The sequence below is a fragment of the Monodon monoceros genome, unplaced genomic scaffold, assembly GCF_005190385.1.
Source record: "Monodon monoceros isolate NGI ecotype Baffin Bay Population unplaced genomic scaffold, NGI_Narwhal_1 Super_Scaffold_18, whole genome shotgun sequence".
In the NCBI taxonomy this organism is placed as follows: Eukaryota; Metazoa; Chordata; class Mammalia; order Artiodactyla; family Monodontidae; genus Monodon; species Monodon monoceros.
In genome coordinates, this window is record NW_021703774.1 from 73,507,858 (window position 1) to 73,534,098 (window position 26,241).

Below are 26,241 nucleotides of genomic sequence, written 5' to 3' on the forward strand. Positions count from 1 at the left end.
TTGTAGACTTCTACCTAGATATTTCTTGTGTGAATTCCCTTCTTTTCATTCCCCTTGCCCTCTACCTAAAGATTATCACCTTTCTACATACCAACAGCATCACGATCAGCTTCCTAGTATATCTCTTCAGCTTATATACATTACCAGACTAATCTCCTAGTTTCCCCCTACTCAAAAAACAAAACCGAAAAACTTCTTCCTTGTTATGTACCAAGTTAAGTAAAGCCCTAACTTTTAAGACCCTCCACAATGGTTCCAATCTAACTTCCCAGTATTATCTCAAATGCCTTTCCTCCAAGGTTCCTTGGGCTCCAAACTGTTCCTTTTCCTTAAATATACCCTGTAATTTTCTATTTATAATTAATTCTGCCTAAAATATCCTCTTCTATTACCAAAATTCTACCTATCTTTCAAGAACTATCTTAAATTGCCTCTTTCAGGCAAACTTCCCTGATCATTCCAACTGGATCGAGTCTTTTGAACAGTAGCATTTTCTGCCCTGAATAAAATTACATGTATGTTAACTACAGAATATTGCATTGAATAACATGTAAAAGCACCCTGATTGCTAAACTGTTAGTTATGACTGAATTGTCTTATCCAAAAATAATTATTTGGTACCTATATTACAATGATATTGCCATTGTTCAAGATATTTCTGGAAATTCATCAAGGTAAGCCACATATAGGAAGAACAAATCAGTCCAGTAACTTTATATTTGCATTTTTTAACAAAGAAAGCTATTATCTACCTTGAGCATTTCACTTAATTCTCCATGATAAATTCCAAATGACTTTTAAAGTTCTCTCCAGAACGCTACAGAGGACAAATAACTGCCGTTAACTAAAGATATAACTTCAGATTATGAAAGAAATTACTAAAGTTCACAATGTATTCTAAGTGATAACAGCATCCCAAGATAGGAACTATTCTGAGTCTAGCATTCATCTGAAAGAACACATCTGTCCCTACCACCTATTTCACAAATGAAGCAGCATGTGTAGGGACTAAGTTTGGGTTCTAGTCAAACCTGGGTTCAAATTAAACTCCATCACTTACTAGCCATAACCTTGGAGCAAATTACTTACTCTTAGCTTCAAATTTCTCACCTCTAAAATCTACTTTCCTCATAAATTTGTTCTGATAAAGGAGGCAATGCCTATCGAGCACAATGCTTAATACAGTACAGGATCAGATAAATTAAAAAACCACCACCACCCTGAAGCACAGGGAGTTAAGACTTAAAACAAGGATTAAGTCTCACTATGGGTACAGTAAGCCCCCTACAGACGAACCTTCAAGTTCAGAACTTTCAAAGATGCAAACATGCCCCTGTATGCCAGCTGTTGTACTGTACTACTGTACTTTTCAAGGTACTGTAAGATTCAAAATGTTCTGTTATGTATTACTGTGTGAAAAGTATTACACACCGATTACAGTACAGCAATTGTGAATTGGGTTTTGTTGGATGTACGAACAAATTGGACTTATGAACGTGCTTTCGGAATGGAATTTTTTTTTTAAATTTATTTTTGCTGTGTTGGGTCTTCGTTTCTGTACGTGGGCTTTCTCTAGTTGTGGCAAGCGGGGGCCACTTTTCATCGCGGTGCGCGTGCCTCTCACTATCGCGGCCTCTCGTTGCGGAGTACAGGCTCCAGACGCGCAGGCTCAGTAGTTGTGGCTCACGGGCCTAGTTGCTCTGCAGCATGTGGGATCCTCCCAGACCAGGGCTCGAACCCGTGTCCCCTGCATTAGCAGGCAGATTCTCAACCACTGCGCCACCAGGGAAGCCCTGGAACTCATTCTTTTATGTAGGGAACTTACTGAACTTTATAATGAACAAAAAGACTCCTTTTAGGTCTTCAGCAAACAATACATTTTTGAAGTTGTGTATAAATTATTTACACTCGTGTTTGTAATAAATCCTTTAATAAAAGCAAAAGCACTTACTTCTGACAATGTTTTCCCCTGGATTTGCTTAAATCACGATATATCAATTCTCTAGCTCCTAAGTCTCACAGATATAGGCTTTTTTTAGGTTTCTTCCTGCTCTAGGAATTAGTAATGTCATCTGTCTGGGTTATAGTTTGCTTATCTCTAAAAAAGAGGTTGTATAGTTTTTCCTTAAGGCCTTTTGCAGTCCCTTGTCTCTTTCCACCTTTTTTATCCTAGCACTCTCTAATACTGCCTTAAAATTGGAACTCTAACTAGGGCCTGAAACAGTAACTTTTTAATTTTTAAAAATTTTATTTATTTTTGGCCATGCCATATAGCATGTGGGATCTTAGTTCCCCAGCCAACGATCCAAACCGTGACCCCTGCCTTGGGAGCATGGAGTCTTAATCATTGGACCGCCAGGGAAGTCCCCACATTTTTTTTAAAGGGGTTAATTTGATAACATAGAATGTTTTAACTTCTGGTCAAGTATTCATTCTGACACTACTTCCTAGTAAACTCCAATTAGCAGGGAGGAACTCTAATGGCTCCTATATTCAATCCATTCTCAATACATCCTCAACAGGCAACATGAAATGGAACGATATTTATGGTAAGAATTTTGGACTTCTATGGATACTTATTCTGACCCAAATACTCCTAAAATCAAACCAGAAACATTAAATGCTTAAACAGAACTGCATCTTGTCAGATTCTTGGGGGTGGGTGGGAAAAAGAAATTACACATTGTCTTTTAGAAAAGGATTGGTTTCTTTAATTAGTAAAGAGAAGAAATAGGCTAAATTCCCAAATCCTATTCCCTTTTACAAACTGACCCATAACATCCTCTTTGGACTCTCCTTCTGTGTCCATTTCACCCACGACATACCTTCTCATACATTCACCCATATGAGGAACTAATTTCCTGTTAAGACTACTCAGCCAAGACCAGGAGTAATCTGAACCTCGTGACTATCCACCGAAGGTTAAGAGATGGAAATTCCCTCTCCCCTATCCACTTAATACCTTTTCCTTCTTCACTCTGCTCCAGGAAAACAGTATTTATCATTCTTACTCTAAGATGAGGTCAGAAATTTCCATTATCCAATCATCCATCCATTCGTTCATCCATTTATATATTCATAAATATCAATGACAAAATTTTCTTTTTCCACAGCAATTGCTAGAAGTCTGGAGAAAAGATCACCTGAAGACCCAAACTCCAATACCTTTGAACGTTGTGAAAAATATCATACCGACTTTAAAAATAACTCTTTAATCATATTCACATAAGGGGAATAAAGGGCAGCACCAGGCTGTCTGGGGAAGGAAGCAAGGTGTTCTCCCTTTGTCCCAATGTCAGCCTGGCACAGTTCTGAGATCACACACACAAGTAGGGCTGGGTTTGGAAGTAGAATAAGGGAGAAGACTGAAGAGACAAAGGCAAGAAGGGAGAGGCAAGGGCTTGCAGTAGTCTCAGTCGGTGGACTCCAACACAGATTCACTCAGCGCAAGGTCCCAGTAGTGCTCAGCCCCATGCTTTTTGAAATGCTCCCGAGCCATGTTCTCTGTAGGGCACTGTTTGAACTTCATCTCCCCAAAGCTCCGGTCTTTGGCTGTACCCTGGGAAAGAGACAAAATTTTTAATAAAAACACTGCAGTTTCTAATTTAAATCAGATATAATATTCCTTTATAAAACCTAGTAACACCTGTGTAGCAATGTGCCTACCTGAACATAATTTTATGGTAAAAACAATTCTAGGGACTTCCCTGGTGGTCCCGTGGGTAAGACTCCATGCTCCCAATGCAGGGGGCCCGCGTTCGATCCCTGGTCAGGGAACTAGATCCCGCATGCATACTGCAACTAAGAAGCCCACATGCCACAACTAAAGATCCCGCATGCCTCAAATAAAAGATCCCGAGTGCTGCAACTAAGAACTGGTGCAGCCTAAATAAATATTAAACAAACAAAACAAAACAAACAATTCTAACCTCCACCCCCTTGGATATTTGCTGAGTTTTCATGACTTTATATGGGTTTGTTTTTTTGACTGAATGGAAGATGAGGAGTTCTGTGCTCTGGTGCCTGGATGGAAGAGTAAGTCAGGAAGGACTAGGGAGGGTGAGATGGGATGAACTTGCCTCCCACCAGGCCTCCAGATTTGGGCATTTAAGGAGAAAGGAGTTAGAGGCTAAAAGGACTCTTTTCATAAGACTTAGTGAGACCATGTATATAAGCAGGAGGTTTTGGGGCCCAGTGACAAAGAACAATACAGGGGTTCGGGGGAGAGAGGAATGGGAGCCAAGGGGGATAACCTGCAGACAACTACAATAGAAAGATTCAGTACTTAGTGGAACCGCATTCTCACCAAAGGGACTAGCTGCAATGGCAGTCACAAAGTGCTAGAGGCTTTCAGGGATCAGATTCCAAAAAGGAGGCTAAAGCACAACTTGGCTTATTTCTGAACCTGAGAAATAATTCCTGAGGACTCTCAGAGATAAATGGAACAATTTTAAAGAAGTGAAGGGGCTGGGGGATATTAAATATGCAGATGGGGACTTATGAGACACAGAAACAGTTATTATGGTTATTATTACCTACTTAGTATGCATAAATTGGAGGAATCTGGGGTAAGACAGAAGGATACATGAAAAACAGTAGCAATTACCTATAGAGTGGTCTTAAAAAATGAGTGAATTGGAAGGGACTATTTCAGTAAGTGATCTTCTGTGTTGTCAGAATTTATTTTAATGAGCATTCACTACTTTGGTAGTAAAGTACTACTTTTTTTGTTTTCCGGGCCATGCCGCATGGCATGTGGGATCTTAGTTCCCCGACCAGGGATTGAACTCACGCCCCCTGCAGGAGAAGTGCGGAGTCTTACCTCTGGACTGCCAGGGAAGTCCCAAAGTACTACTTCTATAATAAAGAACTAGTTACTAAATACGAGCACATTTAAAAAATAGAAGATACACACGCGCATGCAACCTAAAAGAATAAAATGAAAACGTTAAATCAACACAAAGGTAGAAAATATTTACAATGTATAAAATGTATTTTGGAGTGGGAATAAAAGGATTACTGCAGTACATCAGGATAAGAATATAGTTACTGAGGAAAGAAACTTTTAATGCTTCCTGGAGAAATACGATGATATTTTACACTTCACAAAGGGTGAATGATCCTTAGTTCACTACTTGGCCTGAACAAGCATATTCACTCATTCATTCATTCTTCAGAATAGTGTGGCTCACTAAGAAAATCTGAGGGATGAAAGAATTGTATAACTATAAAAAAATTCCATTTTAAGAGTGATTTAGTCACATTTTGCAAAGCATCATTACATAATAATCAAATTACGTTCTCAAAATAAAACTGACAATAGGGAGAAAATAATATCCACATTTTATAGACAAAGCAACAGTTTTTGACATTAAGTGTCTTGCCCAGTTACACAGCTAGTAAGTGATACTGCCCAGACTCCCAACTTTGTATTAAGTCTAGTACTTCTTTCACTATATCCAAAGAAAAATTCTACAATTCATTTCCCTCTTTCCAAGTCTCATATCCATGACTGTGAAATAAATAAATCGAGAATTTGTATTCTTGCCACCAGTTTCCATACTTTTCCCCAGATGTTATAAACTATATACCCATCAATTTAACTAATATAATCAGGAAGGATTTGCTGCCAAATACTTAACAATGAATTCCAAAAAGAAATACAAATTACTTAAGGGATTAGTCATTATTTAGTTTTACCATTATATTGCTCCATTTGCATAACATAAACAATCAGGAATTAGCATAAGTCCTGCTTCAGTGTTTAATCACCTACCTCCCAGACTAGTACACATTTGTTGGTTTTCTTCACAGCTTCCTCATCAGATTCCTCATCATCTGGAAAAGACAATATAGCTAAATCTTGCTCTAGACTTAGATCAGACATCAAGATTTAGGTTCTAAACAAACAGTATTCAAGCCTACCCAAATTCTTTTAAATATCATCACCTTTTCTCATGTATTGGGATCAAATGTCTTCTGTTACTCTTTATTTCCCCCCAATTAGACTGAAATCTCCAAACTGGTAGGGACATTAATTAATTCAACAAACATGTATTGAGGACCAATTACGTGTCAAGAGCTGTGACAGGTACTGGGAATAAGGAGATAAATAAAAGAACAATAAAAACTTGTCCTAAGCACTTCAGATGCCAAAATGATAAGAGTCCATTCTCAAGGAGTTTTTAGTCTAATGAAGGAGGACAGATATAGTGAATGAAAATATCTTAGGAACACTTGCGAAACAAAATAAAATATAGGTCAATTATAGTAAAAAGTGTACTTTAAGTACAAAAATAGGGAAGAACAAAAAGTATAGAAGGGCCAAAGTTAAGAAAAGTAAGGTTCTCTGCATATGTTAAATGCTAACCCAGGTCTTCAAAGAAGGGAAGAATGAATATTGATGGAAGAAGATGGCCTGAAGGATGTCAAATAAATATACAAGATAAACTTGGGCAAAAGAATAAAAGTTTATTTTCTTGAATGAAGCAGAGAGCTTTTTTCGATCTGAAAAATATTTTTTGCTCTCAATCCTTTAAAAAACTTTTTGTCAAAAAATTATATAATATAGACAATGCACATATGAATGCGCAGCTTGCTGAAATTTCACAAACTAAATACACTCATGTAGCCAGTATCCAGAGTCTGGGCTAACAGGGAAACCAGCTAGTAGAAAGGCCTTAAAGGATAGGCAGGAGAATAACTAATACTCATGTATATGATCATATAATAAATACTGTATGAATGTCTAGCATGCTTAAAGTCCAAATGGGTCTTTCTAAAATTCTTAAACATTATCTGGTATTTGCAAGAGTGTCAGAGAGAGGGAACAGATGAATGGACAGAGTACCATCCCACCTCCCACTTAATCCCCTCTAACCCCCATTCACCATCTCCCTTTGTGTTAGATGTCTGTTCATCCCACTTTATCCGATGCAGCATAAGACGCTTAAATTTCTTCTGGGCCTTGGGGCCTAGAAACAGAGAAGGAGAATTTTGCCAGAGTTGTGGAAGACAATGGGGTAGAAAGAACGTTTGTGTGCATTCAACGCTCAGACATTAATGTGGTAGCTGAAGCAATCCCAGGAACCACATCTTAGGTCCTTCTACTCCAATAAACACAGAAACAGAGGCCCAAGATATTAAACCCAGGTATGGCTCTAAAATACTTTCTTTTTCTCCTTTCTTCCCACCATGTTAATCACTTCAAGGCCTACGGTTGCCTCAATTTTTTCAGACTCACCCCCTTCCACTACTACCACGTTGACATCCTTGTGCAGTACCACCACCCCTGTCAGGTACAGCTGCCCAGCATTGGCCTCAATCTTGAACTTCTTGGCTGGGTTGCTCAAATTTCGAACTCTGGAGAAGGGAAAGTTTAGTTATGGCTTTCATTTTAGCATCAGCAGCTGCCTGAATGGAATGGCAAATAAAAATGGATCCAAAATAGTTTTCTCTCTAAAAACAAAGGCATTTGGAGTAAGCAAATATACTAATGCTTAAAGGTAGAACTGATGAATCCAGAAGTATTTCTACTGTCTTAAACTTCTTCAAAGTCTAGCACTGTAAACTTTACAACAAATAGCAGGTAATCAAAATTTACTCTAAGAATGAAGGAGAGATATTTACCATCATCCAAAAATATTTATATGCTAGTTGTTCTTGACAGTATAAAGACCAACAAATTCTTTGCCCTCTAGATGCTTATAATATAAAGTAGTCACAATGCTATGCCTGAAAAATTTCTTGAAGAATATACGAAAAACTGTCAGTGGCAATTACCCACAGTGAGTGGTCCTAAGGGATCAGAGAATAGGAAGGGAACTTTTTCAGTAAATGTCCTTCTGTATTGTTAGAATGTTTTTTATCTTAGTAAGCATTCACTACTTTTATAATGTGCCGTTTTTATAATAAAGAACTAAACAGGAGCACGTCTAAACAGAAGATACACATGTACTTGACATAAAAGAATAAAATGAAAACATTAAATCAACACAAAAGGTAGAAAATATTTACAACATGGAAAGTCCAGGGCTTCCCTAGTGATGCAGTGGTTAAGAATCCACCTGCCAATAGGGGACACAGGTTCGAGCCCTGGTCTGGGAAGATCCCACGTGCCATGGAGCAACTAAGCCCGTGCACCACAATTACTGAGCCTGAGTGCCTAGATCCTGTGCTCCACAACAAGAGAAGCCACAACAAGAAGCCTGCACACTGCAATGAAGAGTAGCCCCCACTCGCCGCAACTAGAGAAAGCCCACGCAGCGACGAAGACCCAATGCAGCCAAAAATAAAAACAAATAAATAAATCATAAATAAATAAATAAATAAATAAAGTCCACTTTGGAGTGGGAATAAAAGGATTACTGCAATACATTAGGATAAGGATATAGTTAACTGAGGAAAAAAACTTTTAATGCTTCCTAAAAAAATAATATTTTATGCTTCATAAAGTATGAATGATCCCTAGTTCACATCTTGGCCTGAATAAGCATATTTGTTCATTCATTCTTCAGAACTAGTATTAGTTCACTAAGACCTCAGAGATAGAAGACTAAGTTTTTAACCCTCACCAATGAAAAAGATCTACTAGCTCTTGATTTACACTAGGGTCGTTAAAAGAGAGTAGAGCTGCTATTAGGTATGCTTTACACCAGTGATTCTGCCTCAATCACCTGGAAAATGTTTTGGTATTTCTAAGGAAAAGGCTGGCCCAGTTTGGACACCTACCTATAAACAGATATGTGTACCCCCTGTGAAATGTCTTCTTTAAGCTTTTTAATTTTCTTGACCTTTCTCTGTTCTGCTGTAAGTTTTCGGGCAGCGTTGGCCTCTTCATGCGCTCTGTCGTGACAGGAAGGACATCCACAAGTGAGAAAGGCATTGAAGATCAGAGGCAGGGCTGAGGGAAAGAGAGAGCAACGGAGAACTCTCCCCTCCCTCCAAATATGGATCCCCCAGAAGAGTCTGGGAAAGGTACTTGCCCTGGGTTTCCACCCAATCCCATGGCACTTACTTCTGTCTTTTTGCCATCTGAGCTCTGACATGGGCTTCTACCTTCGTGGGGTCTTGAACAGCTTCTGTTCCTAATACTCGCATCAAATTTGAAATTCTTACTGCAGTGAAGAGATGATAGAAATCAATCTCATAAGTCATTCCTCCAGCTGGGATAACCTGTCAATCTCTTCTCTACTAATTCATATCATTCACCTATTTCAAATCTCTGCTCAAAACTCACCTCCTCCAAATACTCTTACCTTGAAAGCCCATCCAATTAATTCAGCATTTGAGGGAGGTCACATAATTAATCTAAATAACTGGTATGCATTTATTCACATTGTTTGAAAATTTACGAAAGACAAGGAACTTAATTTCTTTGGCTTTTTTTTTTTCTTTTTTTTTTTTGTGGTACGTGGGCCTCTCACTGTTGTGGCCTCTCCCGTCGCAGAGCACAGGCTCCGGACGCGCAGGCCCAGCAGCCATGGCTCACGGGCCTAGCCGCTCCGCAGCATGTGGGATCTTCCCGGACCGGGGCACGAACCCACGTCCCCTGCATTGGCAGGCGGACTCTCAACCACTGCGCCACCAGGGAAGCCCTTTGGCATTTTTCACTCTCATCATAGCATTTAGTGAAAGATCCTATACATAACAGTGCTCACTCAAAATATTACTAACTGATAATGGAAACTACAGGAGTGAGGTTTTTTAAACTGCATTTTCATTTTTCAAACATTTAAGAATTATGTACATAACAACTCTATGCAAATACTCCAACTACTATCTTCATGAATTTCAAGCCTGTTATTCTTCCAGGAGTATAGGAATGTTTTATGGTCAATATTAGTTAAAAAAAAAAAAAAAGCCTTAAATGACATCTACAATGACTATGTTGACCTGTCTTAATAAGCAAAGACAATAGAAAATTTAGGAAAGGAAGAACCAATGAATGATTCTGAGGAACAAAAAGCACCCAAATATAGAGAGATGCTAAAGTTCCTCTAGAATGACAGAGATAAACTTGTCACCCTTTCTTCCCTGCCTCTAAGATATGTACCTTTGGGTTCTGGAGGAGGCATCAGGCCTAGCCTGACTTTCTCTTGTAGCTCCTTCTGTGCTTCCCTCCTTGTTTGCCTTCGAAGTTTCTTCTGTTCCTTCTTGGTCAGATATACCCCCAGAGTAACTGGTGTGTCATTGTCGACTGTCAGGCAGAGAAATGAATGTACCAAAGCAATAAGCATATTAGTGGGATACAGGTGAATATCAATCACACTAAAAGGAACTTTACAGCAACATGGATTGACCTAGAGATTGTCATAATGAGTGAAATAAGTCAGACAGAGAAAGACAAATATATGATATCACTTATATGTGGAATCTGAAAAAAGGGTATAAATGAACTTATCTACAAAACAGAAACAGAGTTACGGATGTAGAAAACAGACTTATGGTTACCGGGGGGTAAGCGGGAAGGGATAAATTGGAAGACTGGGATTGACATATACACACTACTAATATGAACCTACTGTATAGCACAGGGAACTCTACTCAATACTCTGTAATGGCCTATATGGGAAAAGAATCTAAACAATAGTGGATATCTGTATATGTGTAGCTGATTAACTTTGCTGTACACCTGAAACTAACACAACATTGTAAATCAACTATACTCCAATTAAGATAAAAAAAAAAAAGAAAGGACCTCTAGTTTGCTTTTAGTTAATTTTAGGTCGTGATAATGGTATTATAGTTATGTCTTTAAAAAGCATTCTTTTTTTTTTTTTAATTTATTTTTGGCTGCCTTGGGTCTTCATTGCTGCTCGCAGGCTTTCTTTAGTTGCGGTGAGTGGGGGCTACTCTTTGTTGCAGTGTGAGGGCTTCTCATTGCGGTGGCTTCTCTTGTTGTGGAGGACGGGCTCTAGGCACATGGGCTTCAGTAGTTGTGGCTCGCAGGCTCTAGAGCGCAGGCTCAGTAGTTGTGGCGCATGGGCTTAGTTGCTCTGCGGCATGTGGGATCTTCCCGGACAAGGGCTCGAACCCATGTCCCCTGCATTGGCAGGCGGATTCTTAACCACTGCCCTACCAGGGAAGCCCCTCAAAAGCATTCTTATCTTTCATGAGTAATGTTCTAACTTGTTTTTCTTTAAGCAGTTGAACCCTTTTATAAACTGAAATGTGGCAAATATAGAAAACAAAATTAGAGCTGCTCCGGCTGCTCTGTGTGAGGATTTGGAGTAGGTGGGGGGTATCCAGAATCCCATTTGGATCCTACTTATTGAACCTCAACGTGCCTATGGAATACAATTTGAAAACCACTGGCCAACACTAAGAAATTTATAATTTAAGAGTCATAGGGATTGGGAAAAATCTTCTGAGCTCCCAAAGCAGATTTACTCAATTTGTTAAAACAAACAAAATCCCCCACTTTCTTCTAATGATTCATGCTGATGACAGCTAAGTACATTCTGATTAAGTATAATTCAATGATTATTATTCTTTTATTATCACAGGGTCTCAATCTATTTTTCTGAACTTATTAGAGATACTGGCAAGCAAATTTACTGAGTAAATGTACTGAGTAAAAACTAACCTCCTCTATTCATCTCAAATTTGATGAAAATTTTAAAATCTTCTGTGATTGCTTAAGAGGGAATATCAGTATTATCTCTACATATGAGGAAATTCTGTATTATAAGTGATTTACCCAAGGGATTCAGCTAGTTCACAGCCACAACTAAAACCCATCTCTTCTGACTGAGCCAACAGACTTTCACTACAAAAATGATAAAGAGAAAGGCTGAAGAAAAAGAAGATTGAAGAAGGCCAGGAGTTTAATGGTGGTGTACTAGACTAGAGTTGGGAGTCAACACTATGGCAAAAGCCCAATTTGTAATATACATCAGTGAGGCCATCTATAGATTAGACCTCAATGCTCTACAGCTGCACTGTCCAACACTGTAGCCACTAGCTACATGTGCTATTTAAATTAAAATTAAAATTGAATAAAATTAAAAATTCAGTCCCTCAGCTGTATTAATGCAACTTGGTTTTCAAGTTCTCAATAGTCATGTGTGCACAGCAGCTATAGTATAGACAGCCCAGACAGAGAACATGCCCATTATCACATAAATTTCTATTGGCTAATACTTCTCTAGAGCTTTGATTGAGTAATCTCTACATTACCTGGAGGGTTGAGCTGGGCTGGATGTTCAACAAGATTTGTGATTCCAAAATAATCTTCTCTCTTGGGATTTTCCTCTGTACTAAAATTGGAGGAAGAAGGGAAAACAGGATATGTGGGTAGAGATGATTCCAAGAGAGAGGGAATCTTAGAAACACAATGAAAAAATCCACCCCCCATAATGCATTCTAGAACTTTTTACAGTATTTGCATGTCTATAATATGTAATATATTACTTATAATTTTCAAGATGACAAAATGGTCCCACTGAGGTTGGATGCACTCTCTACACCAGTCATTGTCAACCTTTTTTTTCTACCCTAACACCCCTGATGGACACCATATTCTCTCATTAGTAACAATAATTCGCTGGGACAGAGGCTGACAAAGGAAGCATAAGGAAAGGCTGAGACAGTCTCCTAAAGCCATGTATCAGAATAATGGAACAGATATGATTGAAGCTTGCCAAATGTTTCTTATACGCTTTATTTATCATTCTCTCCCCCATCAACTAAGAATCCTTGCTCTATTCTAGGACTGGATCTTTAAGAAATGTTAAACACCTATTAAAAGTAGCAAAAGAAGGTAATTAAGAAAACAAATACGGTAAAAACAAATAACAATGTATAACAAAGCAAGCAGAAATTTTACAGATTTGTATAGATTATTTAGACTATATGTGCCCAATCCTCCTAGTTAACCGAAAAAACTAAAACAACCCATACAACATATTCTTTACAAATATATGAGCTTGTATATGGTTATCTATCTTCCTTGGATTTAAATTTTTTACTTAATGCACAGGTACCATCTTTCCCATTAAAACTCTAGCCTTATTAAAAGGTATTAACCAACAAACTCACAGGTCAAAGCCATTGGGGATGATATAAGAGTCCCACCACTCAATTTCAGGGACATCACCTTCCTTCAACTCCTTCTTAGGAGCAATGAGGGCCAGCCTAGTTGAAGTATGAATGCCTGTTTTTCGAGCTGCCTGTGAGATCTCTGCCTGCAGCTTCTCCAGTTGAGCCTAAAGACAAGAAGATAAATTGAAGTCAAAGAAAACAGGGAAGTAGTAGAATCCCAAACTTTAAAACACTCCCTTGTTGAACTCTTTACATCTAATGCAACAAATTCATACTTTCTGAAAGCTTAGACAAAGGAGCTGTTCTGCTTTACTTTATCCTTTACTTGGTTGATTTACATACATTTCACTCTCATCACTAGCCCTTTACCCCACAGTGCCTGCCTGCAGCAAATATGCAGAAATGGAATTTTATGAAAAACCTCATTCTGAGAGGATGAAAACAAGAAGGTAAAAGTCATCAAATATACAGTCAATCAAACTATCCAAGTGTGTGGACTGTCTGCAGTAAATTTTAACACCAGGCTAGCTTGCATTAGTTGCCCTGAGGGTTCTCAACGGTTTCCCTCCACTGACCGTTTATGTGAAGAATTTTCAAATTCAATTTTATTTCCACCTAAGTAGAATGTAAGTAACTGAGAAGACAAATCAGCTAAAAATCAAGTATTCCAGGAAAAAATACAGTATTTTAAAAATTACTCATTGCTTTACTACTTGTTTATCTAATTGCCAAAAACGTAGAGAACTGAGTTGACGGTTATTTCAGGACTATATTCAATTTCCTTTGTCACCTTCCTAACTTCTTCAAAATTCTAGATTATATTCTAAGCCAGATACCTTTGTCCGTAATCGCTGGGCAATCTTTTCAAATTTGCCCTTATCGTGGAATTTAAAAGTGCGTCTCTGGCGCTGGGAAGGGGCAATTGAGACTCGGGGGTCAAAAAAGGTATTAGACTCCATGTCTTCTGATGGCTTTTCTTTTAGCTGTTGCTTGAATTGTTCCCTCTTCACAGCCCGAATATTGGCCTTCAGAGTAGGCATACGGTGTGTCAGCTCAATTTCCTTGCCGGTTGCATCTACAGTTCGACCTTGTTCATCAAGAATCAGTGGTGTAGGTTTAGTTTGATCTTTTAACTCCACCTTCCTGAAAAATAGCCCACAAAGGAATAAATCCCATTTGGAACAATAAGTCAAGCAAAAAAAAACCAAGCAGAAAATAAAAAACAGGGCTCCCCTGGTGGTGCAGTGATTAAGAATCCGCCTGCCAATGCAGGGGACACGGGTCCAATCCCTGGTCCAGGAAGATCCCACATGCTGCGGAGCAACTAAGCCCGTGCGCCACAACTACTGAGCCTGTGCTCTAGAGTCTGTGAGGCCCAACTGCTGAGCCCGCGTGCCTATGCTCAACAAGAAAAGCCACCACAATAAGAAGCCCGCACAGCGCAATGAAGAGTAGCTCCCGCACAGCAACGAAGACCCAACACAGCCCAAAATAAATAAAATTAGAAAAAAAAAAAAAAAAAGGAAAAATCAAAACCCAACAAAGACAACTAGGTTACAAAATTCTAAGGAACATAAACCCATCAGTGAATAATAACATCCTGACTGAAACTATCAAACTGGACAGTTGAGTATAGAGTACAATCAGATGAAATGAACTTATAAATTACAATGGTAAGAAGTTGGAATCATATTTTCCTTTACTCCTTAATTCTTGAGTCAGACAGGGGATGGCAAACCAATTAAGGTGTTAAAAATGAAGTCTATCACCTTTACCCAGTTGTAGAGAACTCTCAGATCTGGTCTCACTCAATGTGGTTTAATGGATACAGTTCTGACCTAGGATCCAGGAAACCTGGCTCTATTCCTAGCTCCAATATTAGAGGAATAATCTTAACTTCAGTTCTACCAATTGTAAAAAGAAGATAATTAAACTCTGCAACAAGGTAACCAAGAGAATAAATTCAATTGGTATTTATTGAGTATATGTAAGAAATATGAAACTGTCTAAGAAATTATTTAAGTTCCTTGCAAGAAGAGGATCAATAACATTCAAAGGTATTTATTGCTTCTCAAGCTTCAGAAACGAGTTCCATGAAATAGATACTCACGGGGGAGCAATGCCCATAGCATGGAGATTGGCCAGGCCCACCATGTTAGCATTGCCGATGAGCCCTGGCTTCAGTGCCAGCTGGGCTTGGATGCGGGCTTGTAGTTCAGCTGCTTTCCTTGCCTTCTCAATGGCATCATTCATGAAAGTGGCGGCCTGGGAGGGCTGAATAGTGTTGCCAATTGGAAGTCGCTCTGGTTGGGAGGAAGAAGGAGTCTTTGGCTGTGAGATAGAGAAAAAGAAATCAGAATCAGAAAAATTAGACAGGCAGGCAGATCTCCCCCGACCACGCCCCCACCACCCGCCACAGAGTGGTAGACTGTGGTAAATTGGGGGTGGAACATGCAGTCATCTTCTGGACTCTCATTTGAGTGGGTGGCAAGAAATTCTGTGCTAAAGATTCTTATTTTCAGAGAATCTGGTTACAATACCTGAGGCGTAGGGGGGCTAATGAAACTTAGTTGTTTTTTCCTTTCCTCGATTTGCCGTGTTGCTGCCTCCATCATCTGTTTGATCTGCTCTCAGTGGGGGAAAAAGTTGAAAAACTGTTAACATCTTTTTATTTCTCTCATACAGGTTCCTAAACTCAAAGGGCTTTCAGGTTTAGAGAACAAAAAATTTTTGAATGACCCCATCATATTCTGCTTGTACCATAGGCTAGAAAATGTAATAAAGATAAGCGTACACAGCTGAGCACTGGAATTTTTCAACCTTTCTTCCCAAGGCAGGATTGGCATGTTAAGTATTGATAGTAACATAGCTTGCTAATTAAGACTCTGGAGTCAGGGAAACCTGAGTTTGAATCCTAACTCTGCCATTTAAAGCTTGTGTGACCTTGAACACGGTATTTAATTTCTAAACCTCCAAGTGTCTAAAAGGGGTAAAAATGGTACCTACCTTACAGGGCAACTGTGAACATTTAGAAAATGCATGCAAAACTGACAGAACCCATAAACATTATTACACTTAAAAAAAAAAATCACCTATTTGTCCCTGAGTTCCTAGTTTGGGTAACGGGAGCCAACAATGTGAAGACTTACTTCCTAATCTCTGTAAATACTTTCCTCTGCCCTAAAGAAGTTCAGAATAGTAAGCTTTGAGGACATGATCAAATAACTCTTCTTGAATTTTCCAAGAGTCCTGTGTCAAGGCGCTTCAAGATATTTTAAAAAAATTATTTTAAACATTTTTTTGAATAGGTGGTATATTTACATAGTTTAAAATGCAAAAAAGTACAAAAGGGTATACTGTGAATTCTTCCACCCCATTTTCTATAAAAAAAATTACCATCAGTTTCTTTCCTTTCAGAAATATCATACATAATACGCAAATCCATCCATCCACCCACCCATCCATATATATGTATATATTCTATTTCTCCTGTAACAAATTTTAAGTGGTACAAGAAATATTTACTACTTATGTAGTATCAAAATTTGTTTTTGTTTTGTTTGTTTGTTTTTTGGTGGTACGTGGGCCTCTCACTGTTGTGGCCTCTCCCTTTGCAGAGCACAGGCTCCGGACGCGCAGGCTCAGCGGCCATGGCTCACAGGCCCAGCGGCTCCACGGCATGTGAGATCTTCCCGGACCGGGGCACGAACCCGTGTCCCCTGCATCGGCAGGTGGACTCTCAACCAATGCGCCACCAGGGAAGCCCCCAAATTTTTTAACAGTGCCCATTTTAAATACACAGATAATTCCTATTAAAAACATACAAAGTGAACTCAAAATTATTTAAGTGGATTATATCTTTTCTGTGTTATAGTATTTGGAAATACTTCTCTGCCATCATGTTAAGTTCTAATCATTTCAATAATTTTCTTACTGACACAGTGAGGTAGATATTTGGGCAAATGATGTACGTAACACACCTTCCTTGCCACATAATAGGTGCTCAGTAAATGCTATTTCAAAAGCCTTCAACTGGAATACTCCTGGTTAAACCAAGAAATGATGAAACATAAAGCAGGACATAAAATTTTTCCAATGCTAACAATTAATTCAAATTAAGGCCACGATAAATCTGGACCCATCCATCTCTTACTTCTTCAACTCTCAAAACCACCGCTTCCAGTTCTTAACTACTAACCTGGAGCTTAGTCAGCATGCCAGGACTCTCTGAGGGAGGCCCAGGGATTACTTCTGGCTCCTCTTCCACCTCCTCAAAACGGGGTATCCGTCGCTTTTTTACTCCTGATGATTCCTTGGAGATCTCAGAGTCATCACCAAACACTTCCTAAGGGAACCCAAGATGAAAGAAGAGTTGTATCCCTGCCCATGGGAGAAGGGAAGAATAATCCTAGTCCTTATCAGCATTTTGTGGCTTTTCCCAGAGTCTTCTAGACCCTCCACCAAATGGACCATCTCACCCATCTCAATTTCATTATTCTCCTACTCCAGTCAAACAAATTTCATCCCATGTGCTTATAAATGTTCCCATCCCAAGGTCTTTGCACATCTTACTGCCCACATTTGTAATGATCTCCCTCAACTTTTCCCCCAGTCCAAATCCTGCCTAAAACTCACCTCCTCCAGGAAGTTTTTCTCATTAATAATCTCATCCCACTCTGATCAAACTGTTGTTTCACATCCTTTTAGCGCTTAAGAGCTTGGTTCATACTAAGTAAAATTACACTGCTGATATTCTGTTTGCCAAGTGTTAAGTCTTTCAATGTTAGTACATACTTTCTCCCAACTAGTGTCTAAGCTCTTCCATGACAGGGGCTTTCTCTCTTTTTCTGTATTCCCCAATAACACTTTGTTCTCATCAAACAATGGGAACTCAAATATGTTGACTAATTTGCAAGGTGAACTTAACAGGACCAAGAGTGGCCAACTGGAAGGGACAATGGGAAAAAGCAAATGTACACACCGGTGGTAGGCTTTGGGTGACATCCCCTCTTCACTAGGAGGGCTCGTGTTTTGCAAGGACATATCCTCGGCCAGGGGCGAGCGCTTCCTGGAACTCCTACAGTTCAAGAAAAAGGACTCTCCCATAATATATTGTGTGGGGTGGGGACTGAATGGACCAAAATGGGACCCGAATCCCAAGGCTATCTAGATACCTCCTTCAAGAAACCATTTTTATTAATCCCACCCAATGTAGTCACTTTATTCACAGCAGGCCCTCAGCACTTATACAGTAGCACGCCCTATCAAAACATAATCCTCACTCTACAGATCTGTGTATACTATGGATCAAGCATTCCCCCTTAAATGTAACAAAATTCAACGGAAGTCTGAAACTCTAGTCAACCCTAAAATTTACATGAAACTGCTACTCAGATTTCATAATTTGTGACTGTATTTTGTTGTGCCCTCCCATCCCCCAACCCTTAAACTGCAAATTCCTTTAAGGCAAGGACTATCTTTCATTCCTCTGATAACCCTACAAAACCCTAAACACAAAAAGCACACAAATCTCTATTTCTCTTGGTTCCACAGCCTGGCCAGGGACCAAGCAGACACTGCTTATTCACTCTTGTGCCTCAGGAAAAACAAAAGGATAGCCAGGATATCAAAAGCACTTTGGAAGGTTTTTGATGGGAGTCACAGAAAGGATTTTTTTAAGAGACAGACAGAGAAAAGAGATAGATCAGCTACTTGACACTGCTAATATTGAAAGAGGCCATGACCAATCAGCAACTATAGGATAAAAAGAGAAGGAGGTAAGGGAGGTAATAATGGTCCCTTTAAGTATTCCACTCATGGGGCCAGAGGACTGGCAATTTGCTATGTGGAAAACAGTAGGCTCTCAAGACACACAGTAAAAAATCAATTGCTGTTAGGTGTCCCATCTACAAGTCCATTGCAGAGTAATATCTCTAAAGGACCAACAATGAGGTCTATGGCTTAGGTAGCAGTGAAGTCACATTCTGAAGCAATCTATTAGGCCTCAAGTATATCAAAGCATAAAATCTTAGAGCAATCAATTTATTGAAAAAAAAGAAAAAGAGAAAGACTTAGGGAAACATGAGAACCAAAACTCCTAACTGTATATGAAAAAGGACAAAGCTACCTACTGTTTCCTTGGAACGTTTCAACCCATGAACTTAGGTAGTTCATCACCATAAGATGAACTACCTCTACTTCAATGCCTAAGTACCTCTCTTAAATATTAGGTATTCTAATAGTGGATATTAAAGTGTGAGCCAGGTAAGCTCAGCAACTTTGTTACCATTCAAAACACTCCAAGCTCGTCAGATAGTTAACTGTAACCTACCTTTAGCTCTCGTTTTCTGCTCCTGTCACTGCTGGACTTGGAATGCCTAGAGCTTCGGCCTTCTTCCACAGCCTCAAACAGTTTGTCCACAAATCGGAGAGTAGAGTCATCAAGAAAAGGTTTCAGGTGGTCTGGCAAGAAAAAAAGAGGTGGTAAGGTTGAAAACGTAAAAGTACTTAGTCCAGGCTTCCCTGGTGGCGCAGTGGTTGAGAGTCCGCCTGCCATTGCAGGGGACAAGGGTTCGGGCCCTGGCCTGGGGAGATCCCACATGCCGCGGAGCAACTGGGTCCGTGCGCCACAGCTACTGAGCCTGCGCTGTAGAGCCCGCGAGCCACAACTACTGAGCCCGTGCGCCTAGAGCCCGTGCTCCACAACAAGAGAAGCCACCCAGTGAGAAACCCACCCACCACAACAAAGAGTAGCCTCCGCCCGCCACAACTAGAGAAAAGCCCACGCACAGCAACAAAGACCCAACGCAGCCAAAAATAAGAATAAATAAATTAAAAAAAAAAAAAAAAAAGTACTTAGTCCAATACTAGGCATACAACAGATGCCAACACTGGAATTTTGTCCCTAAGAGGGAGAGAAATGCTTTCTTAAGTTCTTTGTAGGATTCTCATACATTCTCTTACACTGAACGACCTTGCCCCGCGAGATAAAAATAGTTATAATTTTTTGGCATAGGAAGTAGCGTAGCCAGAGTAACCTGTTTAGGCTGAGCATCAAAGTTTAAGATGAATAACCACTCTAACTTTTCCCAAACAGCAGTTGGAGGAGACTACCTTAACAAAATCTGCCTCCCTCAACATTTTTCATGTATTTTATAGAGACTTCTATATGTTTAGATGTCGATATGAATCTGAATATACCCATCTGACTTAAGTATATTTCCTAAGTAAATATAATTTAGGTAACTCAGTGCAGTGGTCAAAGGAAATCAGTCTGAGATTCAAAATATGTCACAAATAGTATAAAAAATAAAAAATAAGAGAAAAAGCAATATTAATTATTTAGGCTATTTCCATTATAATGCAAGGGAAACTGTGGCCTGACCTTTTTTTAGACACTCCCAACAGAGAATTTGGGGAAGTTCAAAGCAGTATTTGGGGTCATCCTACATGTTAAGCCAGAAGTTTCAGAAAGGTACATACCAGCTGCCTTCTTCTTGTCCATGCCCTTCCCCACACAGTTCAGTGCTGCTGTGACCACTGTGGGCTCTGAGAAACCCAACACCCTCTTCACTGTCTTCTCTATCCATGGTTTCAGCTCATCCAGCTCCCTCTTAGACAGTGCCATTCTTCAGGAAAAGGAGGATAGCTCAAAATAGGATTCAATACTGCACCTAAAAAGAAACCAGTAAAGAGTTAAGTTAGAGGACAGGAGAAGACTAAAATGACCCCAGGCAACAGTAAGTATATCAGGAATGCCTTCCCCACCTCTATTCTCAATCCTAGGCAAGTTCTTCTACTTCATTTCAAGCCAAATACTTTCCCTACAACTCATACTTCAAAACAGAAAGGACTACATTCTGTTTGATTTTTAACCCTAACTCAGTAAGTATCAGTGGATCAGTGAAACCTGTGGAATAAACAAACAAACCTTGGGAATAACCTAGTCTGAGAAATGAGTCCTAGCTTCTTTTTTGATTCTGTCATATTCAACAAGGACTGGCAAGCATATAACATGAAAACAAGACTGAAAAAGCCCACTCAGAGCCCAGCCATTCTATTCTTCCTACTTCTGGGCAAGCATTCCTTAACCCAGGCCTTCTTTTAAGGGACACAAATGAGAGGGCTTATCCAGGTCAGTCATCCTATATTAAAACTCATAATCCTTAAGACTGTTCTATCACATTTCTCTGTACTCATATTCATCCCAGTGGGAATTCTGTACCTAGATACTTTTCTCTCATGTTCTACAGGGTCTCTGTCATAACTAATCCCTCAGTTCAGAAAAGATTACCCTCGTTTTGGATGTACTCTCTCTCTTTTCACCTTTATTCTACTTTTTAGCTTAATAGAGAAAACACCATCATAAAAGACTCTACAACAATCTTTAATTTGTTGTTTAATGAAGTAGAGTTCTTAAATTTTATTCATGTTTACGTTTTTATCTCCTACTTAAATCTCAAAACTCTTCATGAGCATAAAGAAAATTTTTATTTCCCTAATTTTCTCCATATTGCCTAAAAGTCAATAAGCTAGACTGACCTCAATTCCAAGCTAACCTCCTCCCAGCAGCGCCACACATCAGGGTCCAATCTGGAATTCAATCTTTTAAGATGTTTTAAGACACCTTTTCTCCTATAAGGTACAGTCTGATTATCTTCTACATTTTTGGCAGGTTTATCCTCTATAAGAACTGTTGCTAAATAGTGTATTTAATTTTGGTATAACCATATGAAGCAAGTAGATTAAAGTCATGAAACTACGAGTGAAAGATTTTGTGCCTCAGTGACATGTTATATGAATACAGTGGCTCTATTTACCCATCATGAGATAGCAGTAGAGCCTATCAATCTCAACATGTGCATTGCTCAAAAGCATATTCAGACACCACAGAGAATGAAGAGCTCACACCGAGCTCTACCATTTACCAGCCTTCTGACAAGTAATTCCTCTCAGGCTGGGTTCGCTCATCTTACAAAATGAGGACGACTGCCATTCCTATATGGCACTTAATTCATTCAATAACTATTGATTGCATAACTAATTCTATCAGATGAAATGTGTGCCCAAGCACCATATGAACAAATGTACTCAACTTCAACCCATTCTTCCATAAGATAACGTGCAAACTAAACAGCCAGTGGCCAAAATAAAAGTTCCAAACGATAACTAGCTTTGTCACGAATCAAATATTCAACAATAACTGCGTGGAGCGGGGCTGGGGTGGGGTGTGGTTATGGTGTGGAAGGAGAGGAAGGCAGAATGATCTCTGAATGAGCTGGTAGCAGGTTCTAATCCTCTGAAGCATTTCCTTACTCTGTGCTCTCCTTTGCTACAAGTCCAATTTCCTCCCTGAAACCCCCATTCTTCTCTTTTTGCTCTTTCCGTCTCTCTGACCCGCCCCCAACCCAGCCTCGTTCTACCCCAACTCCTCATCTCAGAGGTAGTCTCCTCAGCTCGTCCCTTTCCCGCCCCCGCCCTTTTCCTCTCAACAATCTCATTCCAACCCGTTCTCCCACAGAACTTGCTCTTTTCTCAGCTTCCTTTCCACTGAACCTTCCCGCCTCTGTCCTCCCCTTGGATTGAACCCTAGCCCCAGTCACTAGGAAGCGAGGATACCCTCTCCGGGCCCGGGGCCACTACTCACCTCACTAACTTCAGCCCCTGAGACGGAGCCCGAACGTTACACCGGAACCGGAAACCTTCTGACCGCCCTATGGCCTGCCGTCGCTACTGCCACTGCCGCCGCCACGCCGCGGTCCCACAGCACGTGACGAGGGAGGGCGGGGCCGCCGATTCGCGCAGCCGTAGTGGCTACTTTCCCGGCGGCGGAGCGCCTGCGTGGCGGCGCTTTAAAGTTTTCCGCTTGCGCGTTAGTTGCCTCCTTCGGTTTCCCCAGGTAAATCTGTTAGCTAGGTTATTGCAAAGTTAATGTTCCCTGAAGCATAAATTGGGCTACTTGTAGCATTCCTAGTGTGGAGAATAAGTGCGCTAAGGTCATGGTAGAACTAAAAACGGGGCTTCTGCGTTTGGGCTAAACCTGGACTTTTTTAAAGCCAGTGTCTGTAGTTGTATTCCAGCTCTCCCACTTTAGCTGCGACATTAGGCAAGTTACTTAAGCCCTCTCTTTCCTCACTTGTAAAAAAAAAAATCCACCTCATAGGGTTGCTGTGAAGACCACAAGAGTGACAGTGCTTCTCACAGAGTTCAATACAGCTACTTGACATATAATAATATATCCAGTTGGCTACATAAATGTATAGTAGACATCCTAAACTTACATGATGAAAACTAAGCTCCTGATTCTAACCACCACCATCCCCAAAAAACCAGCTCCCAACACAGTCTTCCTCATCTCAGTTAATGGCAACCATATTCTTACAGTTGATGACAAATTGAAATTATAATGGAGTAACCACAATACAGGTATACAAAAATGGAGTTGGGAGGCCATTGAGGATCTGGTCTCAGACACAATTCTGCCCCACCGAGAACTTGAACTTTCTTTGGACTGTACAGAACCCAAGGACACCACTGGTCATATTCAGAACAACACATGCCACTGCATCCTTATGGTCTCAAGGTCTCCCCTTGTAACCGTGCAACCAATTCGGACCCCAACCAACCCTTATTTAACAAGCACCCTTGGGAATTTCCTGGCGGTCCAGTGATTATGACTTGGCGCTTTCACTGCCAGGGCCTGGGTTCAGAACTAAGATTGTGTAAGCCGTGTGGTGCAGCCAAAAAAAAACCCCCAAAAAACAAGCACCCTTACTTCTTGCCAGCTCCAATTATAATTATTAATAAAGAACTCACGTAACTAACTATAACCTTGTGGTTTTTGCCTTTATAAGCCTCCCCCATTTTGTAGTCTGGTGGAACACATTTCAAGTGCTTCTTGAACATGTGTCTCCCTCAGTAAGACCCTGTATAAAACTAAACTCGCAACTCTCATGTTGTACATTTTTCTTTCAGTTGACAGTTATGCAGGCCAATAATCTCAGTCATCCTCAACCCCTCTATTTTTCTCCAGCCAATCAGCAAGTTCCATTGGCCCTACTTTCAGAATATATACAGAAACCATCTGCTTCTCACTACCCTACACTACTATCACCTTTATGCTTGGATTATTTTAGTAGTCTTACTGTTTTCTCTTGCTTCCACCTTGTCCTCACTTAGTCTAGTTTCATCACAGTAGCCATCACGATCATGTTAACACATCAGAAATGTTGTATCACTTCCCTGCTCAAAACTATCCACTGGCTTTACATAGCACTCAGAGCAAAATGCCCTACAAGATCTGCCCCACTCCATTATCTCTGTGATCTCACCTACTACTCTTTTCTTCACTCATTCAACTCCAGGATCTTACCCCTTATTGTTCCTTGAACATGCCAAGGATAATTTCACCTCAAGGCCTTTGCACTTGTTGCTTTCTGCCTGAATTGCTCTTCATCCAGATATGTGCATGGTTTGCTCCCTAATTCCTTCAGATTTTTATTCAAAATTAACCTCAGAGAAGTCTTCCCCAGCCACCCTATTTAATTCTGAAGTCTGCTTGGCACAGTTAACTATCCCATTTTTGGTTTCCTTTTTCCTTTTTCCATAGTACTTATCACCACTTATGCTACTAGTACTAGGTAATTTTCTTATTATATTTATTGCTTATCATCTGGCTCCCTCTGCTAGAATGTCAGCTCCATAGAGGCAGTAATCATTGTTCATTGATATATCTTAAATGCCTACAATACCACCTGGCACAATTAAATATTTGTTGAATTAAAGAACAGATCTTTTTTAGCAGTGGATCTTACAGGCCTCAGAACCTGCTGAAGTCTGGTGTCCCAAAGAATGGAAATTCCTGGGAATTCCCTGGCAGTCCATGGTTAAGACTCCATGCTTCCATTGCATGGGGCGCAGTTTCGATCCCTGGTCCAGGAACTGAGATCTTGCATGCCACAAGATACGGCCAAAAAAAAAAAAAAAAAAAAAGAATATGGGGGAGATGCTTGGTGACTACATAAATGTCATGTTTCTTATCAAATTTTCACCTTCTAATTTTAGCATTCATTGATGATCTTGCCTGAAACAATAATGTGATTGCAAAAAGAAAAAAAAAAAAGAATGGAAATTCCTTACAGACAGGAATTGTGTTACATTGTATCTCCAGGACCTAGGATAGTACCAGGCATAGTAAGGGCTCAATGTTTTTCTCATTTTACCAATAAGCCTGTATTTTTCCCTTTCTTCAAAATGAGGCTTTAAACCTACTTTAAATACCCTTTTAACCAGTGTTTCTGAAAAGCATTGTGTGTGGGTGAAGTATAGTTTGGAAAAAGCACGACCCCAAATTGACACAATTTTATACATGGAAAATTCAAAAAAAAAGTATTATTTCCAGATTACAAATGACAGAAATGAAAACCCTAAGATGTTTTCTTAGATAGTAGGTTCACTGGAAAATGCAGTTATTCTCTAGGGAGGTTATTAGAATTTCCCAGGGAGCACCAGATTTTTGTATTTAAAGTCTGGTTTTTAATAAGCTTGAGAAGTATGTACCAAAATCTACCTTCCCTGATGGTGCAGGATGAAACAATGAATAAATCCTGACTTTGAGTAGCAAACTGAGCGTACTTCTTGCTCAACTAATTCATGCCTCAGTTTCCTCATTGTATCTACAGCACCTAAAACCAATGTCTCACATAAGTAGTCACTCCAAAAAGTCTGTTGAATGGGTTAATGAGTTCCAACTCTGCAGAGTTGTAAATTTAGTTTCAGTGCTTTTAACTACCTGGATTCAATTCCCCATAGGGATTTTCTTTTTTTTTTAGGAACTGATTTTATTTCCAGTATTTGGAATCAGATGGGTTTAAATCTTAGTCTCGCAGTTACTAGCTGTAAGTCTGTGATTCCTTCAGGTAATACATTTTTCTGAGGTTGTTTCCCCAATTATAAAATGAGAATAAGTCTCTACTTTACAAGAATATTGTGAGGATTAAATGTAACTTATAAAACATATTTAGGGACTTCCCTGGTGGCGCAGTGATTAAGAATCCGCCTACCAATGCAGTGGACACAGGTTCGAGCCCTGGTCTGGGAAGATCCCACATGCCGTGGAGCAACTAAGCCCGTGCGCCACACCTACTAAGCCCGCGCGCCTAGAGCCCGTGCTCCGCAACAAGAGAAGCCACTGCAATG

The 26,241-nt window shown here is 39.9% G+C and overlaps 1 protein-coding gene across 3 annotated transcripts; it reads right to left on the reverse strand.

Moving 5' to 3' along the window:
- Positions 1–3,175: 3,175 nt before the first annotated feature.
- PRPF3 (pre-mRNA processing factor 3) lies at positions 3,176–22,815 on the reverse strand. Of its 3 annotated transcripts, XM_029229549.1 has the most exons (17): positions 22,691–22,815; positions 20,527–20,717; positions 19,376–19,506; positions 18,026–18,121; positions 17,243–17,389; positions 15,585–15,668; positions 15,155–15,375; positions 13,881–14,187; positions 13,042–13,208; positions 12,181–12,260; positions 10,055–10,198; positions 9,017–9,116; positions 8,731–8,844; positions 7,244–7,362; positions 6,891–6,974; positions 5,777–5,838; positions 3,176–3,559 (listed from the first exon to the last, which is right to left on the reverse strand). In XM_029229549.1, the coding sequence occupies exons 5-17, from the start codon at positions 17,258–17,260 to the stop codon at positions 3,413–3,415; spliced, it is 1,647 nt and encodes a 548-aa protein (XP_029085382.1). In that variant the 5' UTR covers positions 17,261–17,389; positions 18,026–18,121; positions 19,376–19,506; positions 20,527–20,717; positions 22,691–22,815; the 3' UTR covers positions 3,176–3,412. The 3 variants fall into 3 exon arrangements, with proteins under 3 accessions (XP_029085382.1, XP_029085380.1, XP_029085381.1); XM_029229547.1 differs by lacking the exon at positions 18,026–18,121 and having other exon boundaries at positions 3,197–3,559; positions 22,691–22,801; XM_029229548.1 differs by lacking the exons at positions 18,026–18,121; positions 22,691–22,815 and adding an exon at positions 21,586–21,647 and having other exon boundaries at positions 3,197–3,559.
- Between the last annotated feature and the right edge of the window lie 3,426 nt (positions 22,816–26,241).